General features: G+C 43.1%; 1 protein-coding gene across 2 annotated transcripts in view; it reads right to left on the reverse strand.

Moving 5' to 3' along the window:
* PCSK5 (proprotein convertase subtilisin/kexin type 5) overlaps positions 1-8551 on the reverse strand; it is a 224567-nt gene extending 216016 nt beyond the window's left edge. For both annotated transcript variants that reach the window (XM_030237104.2, XM_030237103.2), the window contains exon 1: positions 7829-8551. In XM_030237104.2, the coding sequence (XP_030092964.2) occupies positions 7829-8026 (198 nt within the window). In that variant the 5' untranslated portion in view covers positions 8027-8551. The remainder of the gene's footprint in view (positions 1-7828) is intronic.
* Positions 8552-12845: the final 4294 nt, after the last annotated feature.

The following is a 12845-nucleotide window of genomic DNA, read 5'->3' on the forward strand; positions in this document are numbered from 1 at the left end:
CAAGTTTCACAACACACATTGAATTGGAGGAAAAATCCTCTGAAGGTGTCCAGCACTGTAATAAAGAATGCCTGCATTCTAACACTTAAAATTGTGTTAGAAAGTCTACTTTCAAGCTTATTTCAGCATCACTTCATGCTACCACTGATTAAACTATATAATTTCTAAAAGGACAACATTATCTAATTCTAGGCTTGACTTTCAGACACACAGCACTATTCTGTAACACTTCACTGCCTTCTAAGCACTCTTACACAAAACCCATTGGTTTTGGTCTAGTTTGAATAAAATATATAGCACACGTTTTAACCATGACTTGCAGTATCTCTTAACTCCAATCTGACCCCAGAACACAAACCTAAGTGATGTGTGTCCCCTGCTGGCACAGAAACATCCTAAAAAGAAAAATATAAAAAGGAAAAAAAAAAATGTAACTTGAGCAAAGATGGGCCTGATGGCCATCCCTTATTAAAAAGTATGCCAATCAGGTTTCTTCTCTTTGGAAGAGTCTGTGCACACAATTTTTTCTTTCTTTATTTGTTTAGAGCTGTATATTCCCTCTTGCCTGATTAACATGCTTTTTACAATCTCACCTCCATTGTGCAACATCTTGTAATCCACAGGAATGTCCACAACAAGCTTTTCTGGCAGAATTTCATTCTGTAGTTCTCATACTCTGCTGGACTTGCCAATGTTTCATTCCAAACAGTTTTTCATTCTGCAAGTATCAATCAAATTGGGCCCAGTATGTTGCCAAATAAACACTTACTGTCTTAAGGTATGTATCTTTGGCAAGCAGGATTCTGTTTGATCATATCTTTTCCTGTGTTTGGCAGGTGGCAAAGACTACCACATGGTATGGTTGACACGTATTTCCCCACTTGCTGATTTTACAATTGATTGTTTGGAGGAGAAGAGAAAGGTACACTGGTCAATCACAGAACACAGCTGTAAAACAAGAAAATAGGATACTGGAAATATCTTGCCTGACAACAAGCATTATTTATGGCAGAAGAGTACAAATGAGAGGGGAGGTACAATACAGGCAAGACGTATTTTCTGGTCAAGGCAAACAGATGTCAATCAAAACACAGCAACTATGACAACTGTAGGAGTGGGAAGTCTATCTTCTATCTCCTAATAGGAAACCAGAAGCTACAGAAGCAAAATAAAGGCTGGCCCTGAAAATGTCACAGAGAGACAGATGAACCATTTAAGCACAAGAGCAGATATATAACACTGGCCATGACTAAATATAGTCCTTAAGTTGGAAAAAGAAAAAAAATCACTTTTAGAACTGGGGTCAAAAATCCACTTACGGACACCTTAAGGTACATATCACTCATGATTCTGTCTAATCCAATATTCTTCAGATTTTTACATTTATTATATTGTATTTATTTTGAGTAGATACTTTGTAAAATAAAAACTTTTTCCATCTTCAAGTACTACTTGAGCAATAGTACCAAATTCCTGAAGCAGGGCACAGAATTGAACTATGGAACAGTAGGTCAAAACTTCATATGCAAGAGTGATTTATCTATTTATTACAGCAGGGCAGCGAACAATTACCTGCCAGAGTTCCTCTTGAAATTGTTTTGGTCAATATTTCAACTAGTGACCTGAATACTGGCACAGAAAAGACACCTAAGATACATAAAGACTCAGAGATTATATGCTAGTATATTGAGAGACAGGAACAGAATTCAAAACAAATTGGCGCCATAACACGTGGCCTGGAAATGCAGGACAACATTCAGCAAAGGCATAAGCAAAGTACTACACCTAATAAATAGCAACCTACTGAATAAATTCAGACTGGAGAACAATGGGCTAGGAATTTGGTAAATCAATCTGTGAACCGTAGCAGATCACAGGCTGAACTCTGTCAAGAATGTCATATGGCAACAGGATAGACAAATGCCATAATGAGTTACATAAATAGTAGTGCTTTCCTGAGAACAGCTGAAGGAATCCTTATGCTGTACTCAGCTGTAATGCTCTGGCAGCTCCTATGAGCTCAATATGAGGATCATCTTAGAAAGACTAGAGTCAAACAGCAAGACTGGTCAGTGAAAGCTTCACTTACATAAAACAAAGGAAACGACTGAACTTGGATGGAAAACATAAGAGTTTGGAAGAGGGAAATGCTACAACTTTTCTGATGTTGCTACTCTTTACATTCACAGAGAAACAAGAAAAGTGAGATCTGAGCTGCAGAAAGACTAATACAGTTTTGACTTCACCAGGGCAAAGAATATATGACACCTCTAAAACCACTAGCTCCACTGACACTGCGCAACTTCCTTACTGAAGACCTTCAAAAACTGGTTATATATCTGCCAGGAAATATGTGGGCATAGCTGGTTTTCCTTAAAGGCACTGCGGTGGACAAACCGATCTGCAGTGATTTCCCTCTCGCCCTCCACTTCTACAGCTTTAGCCATTGTCAGTCAGAGGTTGTCATACCAGCCATGACTGCTGTCATACCAGAGGTATCATGCACCATGGATTTACATCAATATGTTTTATAGATTTCTTCCAGTTCTTCCATTTAACCCAGTCTGGTCCACTTCTGCACTTTGATTGAGAGAAGCAGTTTGCACAAACATTACCATTTGTAAATTAGGCTTCCAACTACTTGTTATTTTTAAAAACATAATTTAGTTTGTGCTTGCCTAAGGGCTTTAAATAAAAAAAATCATCACACAATTTGTAGTTTGACCACTATACTGTTACACAAGATTATCATCTTCCTTCATTTTATAACAACATACAAATGCTACAAGACTGCCTGTATGATCAGAAGCCATTCCTTTTCTTCATCCAATTCCTAATGAAAAGCTCACATTTTCTAGAACTATGATCTGCTGTCTCCCTCCTCCCTCCCATTTTTAACTGCAGAGATGAGAAAACTACCACTAAATATGAAGAAATAGCCATGGTATACCCTTTGTAGACTCCAATATGTTCAGGTGTACCGGTTCTGTGGCATTATGAGCATTTGCAAAAATTTTTTTTCAGAACTTGTATCTTCCAAATATTTGTCTACCAGTGATTATTCCCTCCCACCCCTTAATGCACTTTTTTCCTCCTATATGTAAGAGAAAATTCTGTTTTCCTTGGTGTATTTGTGTAACCCCACTTTACATATCTGCATATACATACAACTTAGAGTACACATAACTTTAATTCTTTTAATACCATTGTCCTGATACTTGTATCCTTAGTACTCACAACTTCATTAAACTTATTATAGGTATTAAATTTTAGTAAGGCATATTCTGTTGTAATACTGTGATTACACAGGCTCTTAAGAGGTATGATTCTTCTATTATCCATCTATATTATGGGGTACTTGAACTTTACAGTGTAAAGGGCCTATCATCTTGCTTTTTTGAGACGTCCTTGTAAAGTGGTGGAGGCTTTTGGCAGCAAACTCCTTCCTTTGCTGAAGACAACCACTTTAGTTTAGACTTTTTATCTCAAATTAAGTTCCTTTTTTCCTTAACTGTTTCCTTGTCTTGCAATTTGAACTACTTAGTTTGCAGAATTTACTTCTGCTTTCCATAAGGAATAGATTTGGAAAATGAAAAACAGCCATTCCTCCCATTCTTTCTATCAATTGACCTTGTTACACAACATCTTCACTGTGACATCAAAGGAATGTCAGGTTTGAAATGAATTGTTGAAATGAACAGTTTTGAATTATTATTTACTAAACTTTTGTGTGATCTGCTGGCTTCAAACCAATACTCCCAATTAAAACAAACAAACAAACCCACCACAAAACACTTACTGGCAAGTAATATCAGCATTTGCATCATTTAGAAAGCCAAATCTGTTTATCTTACTGTGATTCCTGAGGCACAGCTCAAGCTTAGCAGACTTAGGTGCCTTTTGGCTAATAGTGTCTATTCATTGCACAAAGAAAATTGTGGGGATCGGGCAGACAGTCACTTGAAAAGGGCAGGGAATAGGCTACCCAATTCTGGAAGAGATCAGAAAGGTAGAATTCCTGGAAAAATACTATCAGGCGAAGAAAGATGTGATGTGGGAAAGTGCTCAACCACCCTCAGCTCTTGCCTAGAATTAGGAAAGAAAGGAAGAACAGGATCTGAAGCTTACTATTGCAGCATTTCTCTCCCTTGTTCCAACCAAAGATCTCTTTATCTCTTCCATTCTTCCATCACCTCTGGGGTACCAACTGCTCCTCAACCTTAAAGGAAAATCCACTGCCTGAACAAGAAACTCCTGGCACCTGACAACAGCAAACAGTCACAATATTTAAACCAACTGTACAAAATGCTACATTGACTACATGCTTAACCCTTGACAGCTGCCAACAGTGAAAGAAATGTTCCTGAATGTCAGTGATGGATACTTTGCCCTAAGGTAAGGTATGCTTTGTGTAGCCACTGTGAAATAGAAAACAAGCCAGCAAAGAGGTGCTGGGGGATGCACTTTAGCCCAAATTGCCCCATCCAGCATGGAACTTAGAACAGCTCCCTGGCTGCTTTATGTTATGCTATTTTATCACAGTCCCAGAGGGCTTGCAAGTCCAGACCACTGTCTTAGAAGATCAGCGCAAGAAGAACAATGCAACACTTTTCCAGGCTAGAGAAACTACTAATTGCACTTCAAGGGTAAGTCAGAAAAACCTACATTGGAAAAGGGGGAAAGAAGTCAACCCTATGCATTTAAGTCCCGATATTACAGGTTTGCATAATTTTAAAGTTCAGTGAAACACAGAAGACATATCTCTTATTGGTAATACTGGAAATACAAGATAAACAAGAAGTATGTCAGAGCAAATTGTAGGAAACAGGAAACAGAACACGTAGCCTGGAAAAACATAGAGTTAAAGAGGATTCTTTCTCTGTTGTGGTGTGTTCTCTAAAAATTAATAGAAAATTCCTCTATTTAATGAACAGAGAAGCTAAAGCTTTGAGTTTTCAGAATAAGACATGAAGACCACAGAAGACTGAGAGCAACAAAAGTTTACCAGAAGCTGTGAGAGAAAGAGTTCTCAATAGCTCACCAGTAGGTCATCTCAAGGCCTCCTTTAACAGCCCCTTCTGCCATCTATTTCTGATTGACTTGTCCGGTCATTTAGCAAGCCTCTGCAGGCTTGCCATGGCAATGAAAATTACTGAAGAGGTATTTCAAGACTCAACTGGATATTCTCCAAATCACACAAGCATCAAAAAACAGTAAGTTAAATTCCTCCTGTCACCAGGAATGCACTAAATAACAAAAACTGGGAGAAGGGATGTTAGCCAGTATTTACAATTCAGAGCCTTCCTGGGTCTACCAACTTGTCGCCACTGATCAACTTTATATGCACCTTTCAATGCCATTTTTCCACAAACACAAAATTAACAAAATGGTCAGTGAAAAAAGCCCTTCAGAACCCTTCTTTCCCACCGTCTCCTGCAGCTCTAATCATGCAATTTACTGTTGTCAGAATGCTCCTGGTTTGCAACTTTCATTTTTATACAGTTTCACTACTTCTTATCTTGAATATTTTAAATAGGTTATTTTTCTGGGTAATTTGTAAGCTGGTCCTTTGGACCAGCCACAGTGGAATCTGGATTTAGCTTTTTGCACTTTCTTTTTAAAGATGAGCTCATAAATTTAATGTAACCAAAATATTATGCCTATTGTGTAACTCTGTGAGAAAATTCTGCTTACTGATGTCTCTTGTTTTCAGAGCATATTCAGCTAAGAAAATATCTTTCAACATCTCACACAAAATATTTTTTTAATTGCTTGCAATTGTCACTCAGTAATAACCAGCAGATTATGCCCTATTCTTATCTTCTTTTTGCACTTCCTGTTTTGTGTCAAATGTTTTCCTGCTTTTCCAGATCTATGAAAAAAGTTCACTACGGGCAAGTCCACTTCATCTGTCCAAAGTGTTCCTGATTCCTATTCTCCTAAAGTTAATACTTTACTCCATTTACCCATCTTAACTTAGACACACAAAAGTCTACCCTTTTTTCATCCATATACCTAATAAAGTATTTCCAGTTTTCAATTACTTAGAGTCTCTATTTTCTCTCACTCTCATCTGTATACCTAATCTCTATTAACCATAGTTGTATATTTCATAGCTGTACATAGACACTTTCACTGACACCTAAGAAACAACAGAGGCTTACTACATTCTTTCCTTAATTCAAGATGGGACTTACATATGCAAAACACAAAAAGGCAGGCTCTGAGCTGACCAGCCAGCCTGACAAAAGAAAAAACAGGGAAAGGCGCATCCTGCAACTGACGGTTGCTATTTTCGGCAGTATAAGGGCCCAGATAGGAATACAAACATCTTGAGCAAAAAACGTGTAAGACTAAAAAGAAAGCCAATGCAAAAAATTTTGATTCCCAAACTGTAGCTCCAAAGTAGTACTTTAATTCTAACAAGCCATCTTCCTCCCAAATTTTTGTGCCTCCAGCTGTAAGTAGTACTGCCTGCCTGTTTAAGTGCTCCACGAGAAAAGTTGATACTCAGTTTTCCTAAGCAATTGCATCCTTACACATCATGTTTTGTGCTACTCCAGTGACATTTTCCAGCTTTTTTCATGTAAATTATTTATCTTAATTGACCACACAGCTGTCTTATTCAGGCTTGCAATGAGTGGGAACATTGAGATGTACTTTAAACTTTTGATTCAATGATGTAGTAAGTGGGAACCCGTTTTAAAACACAATAATAATCAGGTCTTACTTTGATTTGGTTGATATGAAACGCCTGGAGTGTAAACACAGCTGCGTTTTTGTAAATCTCATGTACAAAAGGAAGCCTTCTGTACCTGTAAATGTTCATTTCTAACCTTTCAATAAATGTAGTATAAACTACTGTCTACAAAGAATGTACTTGGATGTTTGCACCCAAGCATGCAACAGGACTGTTTCTTTTTTAGGCACTCACCTTGTAAACCAGACACATGCAACTTGGATTTTGAGAACAACTGCAAGGAAAGCCTAGAACACGGAGTATAAACTCCTTAAGAAGCAGTGATGTTAGGACATTTCAAAGATAACTGTGCTTAACTGTAAAGAGGAGCATTTTTCAGTGTGATGGGATCCAGTGAGAACCAGGTGTTTGCTAACTTGCAGTTTCTGAACCTGACTGTATCCAAGAATTTTCTGACATGGTGACGTCTAAATCTAGCCAAATCCAGGTGTGGCCCCGGCCCCACCAGTGCACTCTCCTTCCCCAAGAAACGCCGCAGGCAGCCGCACGCCTGGCAGCCGCTCCGGGACACCCTGCCACCTCCTCCTTCCGCACGCCCCGCCAGCGCGGGGGTCGGGACGCCCTCCGCGGCGAGCCGGCGGCCGCGGCTGCCACGTCCTGGCTGCCGGCGAGACCGGCGCTCGCAGCGGGACGAGCTCGTCTTGTACGAGCGCTTTTCAACTCGGAAAGGGGACACAGGAGGCTGTCCGCCGCGGAGCGTAAAGTTCAGCCGCAGCGAGGCGGCACGCACAGCCGCGGCGGGACGCCCCCCGGCGATGCCCTCCCCCTCCCGCCCCGCGGGCGGCTCCTTGGCCCGCGCCCCGTTTCACACCTGGCTTCGAGGAGGAAGGCCACGACCCCCAGCTCTCCGGCATACCTGTCCCCTCGCATCACCTCCCGGGGCCCGCGGCGGGAAGCCGGGGCGGCTCCGCTGACCGCCCCGCGGCGGCGGCGGGGCCTGCGGCGGGGCCGTGCTCGGGCAGCGGCCGCGGGGCCGCCCGTCCCTTGCCCTCGTCGTTGTCCCTGCCCCGGCGGCGCAGGGCGGCCGCAGCGCGGTGCCCGCTAGGAAGTAGTTGTGACTAGCGTTACCTGTCCTATATTGACGTATCCGTATTTGCTCGCTATCCTGTTGGCCTCCGGGAGCCCCCCGGTTATCCGCACAGCCCAGTGGTTGGTGTAGAGGCGCGTCCTGCAGGCGGGCAGCAGGAACCCCAGCACCAGGGTGAGCCGGCAGAGAAGGTCCCCGCCGCCTCCGCCTCCCCAGCAACAGCGGCGCTTCCAGCCCATCTTCTCCTCTGCACGCAGCCCCCACAAAACTTCTCCTTCCTTCTTCCGAGGCCCTTGTCCTCCCCTCTGGGCCGCTCCGGCGGTACGTCCTCCGAAGTTAGCCCGAGGAAGAAACTAGGAAGAGCTTGGAGTAGTGCATTGAACCACCCGGGGGTTAAATGATGAGGGGCTGGGAATAGTGGTTCTGATCAGGGATTGCTGCTGTGCCCTCTTCCCGCCGCTCTCCCGGGATTAAGTAACTTGCTTGTGAGAGCTTCTCTCACTGTTCCTGAGCGCCAGCTTCTCCCTCTATCCCTAGCTACATGGGAAGTCGTCTCTCCGCGGGGAGGAGGGGTCCTTATCCCTCTCTCTACGTTTCCCTCCTCTCTGACTTCCTTCCCCCTGCCAGCGGTCTTCTGCCTCCTCTCCCGCGTCTGGCTTTTCTTCGCCTCTACTCGCTCCCACTCTCCGGAATCCGGGAGCAGCGCGGCTGCGGCGGCAGGCGATGTGTGAGTGTTGGCAGCTCAGAGCCTCAGTGCGCTCCGACTCGGCCACCTCCCTCTCCCCTCCCTCCTCCTTCTCCTCCGCCTCCTCTCCCCGCCCTCGCTCCCGCAGCGCCGAAGGCCAGGGGAAATGGCAGCCGAGTAGGCGCCGGGTTGCCTCGCTCTCCGCGCTCCTGGCCCTCGGGCTACTGCTGGTCTCGTCAGCCGCCGCCCCCGAGCGCTGTCTCTGCCCCCCCGCCGGGCCGGGAGGCCGCCGCCCCGCCAGCGGGGCCGCAGCAGACGCGGCGAGGTGCGAGGCCTGCGGCAAGGCCTCGTGTTCGGCACCGGCGGCGGCCTCCCGGGCGAGGAGGGGCCGTGGGGGAGCCCCAGCTGCTCCGGTAGGCCGGGTCTGTCCTGGCCTGCCGTCCCCAGGAGAAACTGCTCGGCTACCAGGCAGGACAGGAACAGCCCCACAGCTGCCTCTCTGGCAGCCGCCGTTTGCTGCCTGCACTATATATACATCGTCGTTTAATGCAGCCCGTCTGTCCGTGGTCACCACCTTCAAAAAGAAAAGTGGGTGGCTGACGCTTTGGCAGGGGATTGGTGGTCCAGACCTAGACAGAGAAGACAGAGCTCCCACTGCTCCCTCATCCAAGTCCCTGTTCAGCGTTGCCACAGATCTGCAACCATAGGCAGAGCACCTCCTGGCCTAGAGAAGATGCTCCAGGTCATCAGCAGCTGTCTCAGGCTGGTGCTTTGCTGGGGTGGGAGAAAACTCATATCCACTCCAGCATTTGAGCCATCATAATACTTCGGACTACCTGTAGATCTACTTTGTTTTGCTTGAAAGTTAAAATAATTGGTTCAATGTACCTGCTGTGAGGATCTATTGGAAGTATTGAAGAAATTTGGACATGAGAAGTACCATTGCAATGCACTAATGTAAATTCGTGACTTTTTTTCTCTGAGAAAAAGGTGTCAGCGAAGGTGACTGACTTTGTCAGTCAGGCTGCTGTTGCTCTCTTTTACGCTGAAGTATGAGAAATTACATCTTTTACAGAAGGTCGTAGAATAACATGGAGGTCCATTTTTCCTCTACCAAAATGTGGAGGAAACATCTCTACTGTAAAGCAGCTGTTTCCCTTGAAAAGTAGAAATAGTAAACCACAGAAAGCTATGTTTTCCAAGTTAGGTGATTCTCTACTTTAGGTTCATTAATTTTCCTCTTAAACATGGGTATTATACTGGTGATAAACATCTTCCTACATCTTTTGATAGTTTTTAAAGGGTAGAAAGGGGGGAAATGCATTCTTTGCTTCCCTGTTTGATGTCTCTAAGAACTTACTTGCCAGAGATTGCTTCTTCTCTGTTAGTTTGGTGGGGGTTTTTTTGTAGTTTGTGTGATCGTGGCTTACTGTGGAGTAAATTGTTCTTCTATTGAAACTGCAGTCAACACTCTCATTGGATTCAGCAGCATTGGCCTTTGTATTAGTTGTAGCTGTTAGGAGCAGGCACTTACACCTTGTTGCTAGTATTCATAAATACACATTCCTTGAATATGACATTAAATATCCTGCAGCAATTAGACCTCCTTATTCATTAGTTCAATGATAATTACACAAGTCAGCTCTCATCCTATATCTGGATGGCTTAAATTATGCTTGATCATGAATATCCACCCTATAGAAGTAAATAGCAATCAATGGGTCACAAAACCTGAACCTTATGCAACCCAAGTTTGTTTTTCTGAAGATGGTAAATTGAAATGTTGTTTTCTGATCTTTTCTCAGATCATTTTACCATTGTTTTGACTGCCATATTTTTTTGCTATAGATGATGGACAAAAGGTGCACGCTACAAAGAAAAAAGCCATACTGTCATGTACTTTCAGCTTGTCTCACTTGATGGTGTTTTATACACAGGCAGCAAAGCCACTAGGAATCAATTGATTTGATAAATGCATTGTTGTCCCCAAGTATCTTTTCATAAAGCTGCATCATATTGCACAGCATAATAAAAATTTTGTGAAAATTGTACTTTACATAAAAATGGACTCTAGAAGATTAGGGCTGTAGTCCCCAGAGGCATTTTTTTCTGTGATTATAGTCCTCTTTGCTGAGACCAGTGTGTTAGATGGCAATTATAGCTGGTGTGAGAACATTTGGACATTGGTTGTGTTGTGAAACATTTGAATATGCTTCAATATGAACTCCAGACTGCAAAGTTTTGCTGAATTCTAATCATAACAAAATCCCTAGGGGCTTCATTCCTTATGCCCCCTAAAAAAAAAAAAAAAAAAAAAAAGAGGTGAGAACTCCTGCCATGCCATATTCTGTTCCTTTCTGACAGAGCCAGGCAGTAAGTATAGCGGAGGAGTGGAGAAACTGAGGGGACTGGCAGCAGTGTGGGAGATTTATGCAGTGTACCTGCTGGATATGGACTGTATGTAGCTGGTAGCTGCGCTTGCTTTTGAACTCTGTGGGAGACCTGATAGCTTGTCTGTCTGTACACCACAGGAAAAGTTTTTATCTCCCCTTGGCAAGGACACTAATTTGCTCCATTTCATCACTATTGTCACACTGGTGCCTTTTGTTAACAGACACACACACCCCTCTCCACCCCCTTCTTGCCTCTCTTCTATGACAAAAGTCAGTATCTGTCTGACTGCTCAAAAACAAATTTCCACAGGTGTCTCTCTCTTGTCCTTTACTTATTAATAATAATCCACAAGTCCCTCCTCTGTTGTTAATCCCAAACAATAGTGATCCAGAATTTGACCTCAATGGCAGTTCTCACTACTCTTCTATGTGCTCTAATTGCCTCTTGTTTTGCTGCTTTGCCTACCTAGTCCTGAAATTATTCTTTCCTTTCTAGTTCTTTTTCAGCCTGAAAAAGAGCCCCTCTGGTTCACTAGCTCTGGCAGCCTTTTTACTGTGCTGTGCTTCATGTCAGCTTTCTAGCAGTCCTGTTCCTCTATATTTCGCGGATCAGTGCTCCAGAGATGTGTTAGGCACCCCACAGTCATAACTGAGGAGGAAGCCACATAGAATATATAAATTTAAGGAAAGTGGGAGCTCAGTGTCTTCCAGGAAGAAGTCCTGCAAGCAGATGTGCTGGCCCCTGAAAACATTCCAGAACACAGACTCTTTTAAGAATAAGCTGGGAATATATGTTCATCAGCCTTTGAGAGGAAGAGTCTGGACCATAGTAGATGAAAGAAAGAAGACTTCCAAAGAGTGGAGGTTGTATCAAGGAGATGTTTAGAGGTTGCCTTGGAAAGATGGACAGTGTTGGAATCCAAAGGAGAATTTACATTTCCTTAGTTTCAAGCATAACTGTTTTTATAAACAGTACATCTAGGTCACTTGACATCAGCCACCATACAATCCAATTTGCTGGTACACAATTCTTTGATTTCCAGTTTTCCATGCTTCAGGCTTGCCTCTGATTTTATGTATTAACATCAAATGCTTTTGAATAGAACTAAGTTTTGGGGTTTTTTATTTGGTTTTTAATAAAACACTGGTTTTACATATAATCAAGTATATTAACAGTCTTTTTCCTCACAAATACCTGTCTCCTTATCCTTTGAAGCAGGGTATGTATTTTGAGTATTTCTCTGTTCTCATGAAAAACCACCTTTTTTAGGTCCAAATTTTGAGTGAGAGTTTTCACCTGTAGATTAGACACTTTTTTTACATTGGGCAGCCAATTAGTTGAGATTGCTCACCCCTCTCACGGGGATACACCTCTTACTGTTCCAAGTGCGTAGTCTATAGGGTCTGTATACCTAACCCCGTGTGCAGTCCACAGCAAAGCATGACCTCAAATATCTCTTCCCGCTTGTTAGTCACTATGGGAGTGAACATGATAATTGACAGCAGACTTTAATGAGATTTCTGGGAATTCCAAGGAGGAAAGCCTTTTGTCCTGAATGTAGAGGAGATAAGAGACAGGACAGGTAAAAGTACTCAACTGGGGTAAAGAAGCTGGGGCGGCACAAAACAATGAACAAAAGGAAATTGGGATGGGTTTTTGGCCTCTGTCAGGGTGTGCTTTAGGCCAAACCTCAATTTTTCCCTGAGCTCAGTGTCAGAAGCTCAGTGATTCATGTAAGAAATCAAAGGGAATGATCCTTTATTTCTTGTCTGTTGGTAGTAAAGCAGTAGCATTTATGTCTCGATCTAGGAATAGGTGTGTGTCTGGGCTTTTCCTGGTAACTGATAATTGGACTGATACTGTCTTATTCAGGTATTATGTGGATTTCCTTTTAGTTTTATGAATAAGGCTGCACTGTCTATTTTTCACCCTGTGAACAGAATGTCACTCTTACCTTTACATCTTTGATTGTGTTTATT

Source organism: Serinus canaria, chromosome Z (assembly GCF_022539315.1).
Source record: "Serinus canaria isolate serCan28SL12 chromosome Z, serCan2020, whole genome shotgun sequence".
Taxonomy (NCBI): Eukaryota; Metazoa; Chordata; class Aves; order Passeriformes; family Fringillidae; genus Serinus; species Serinus canaria.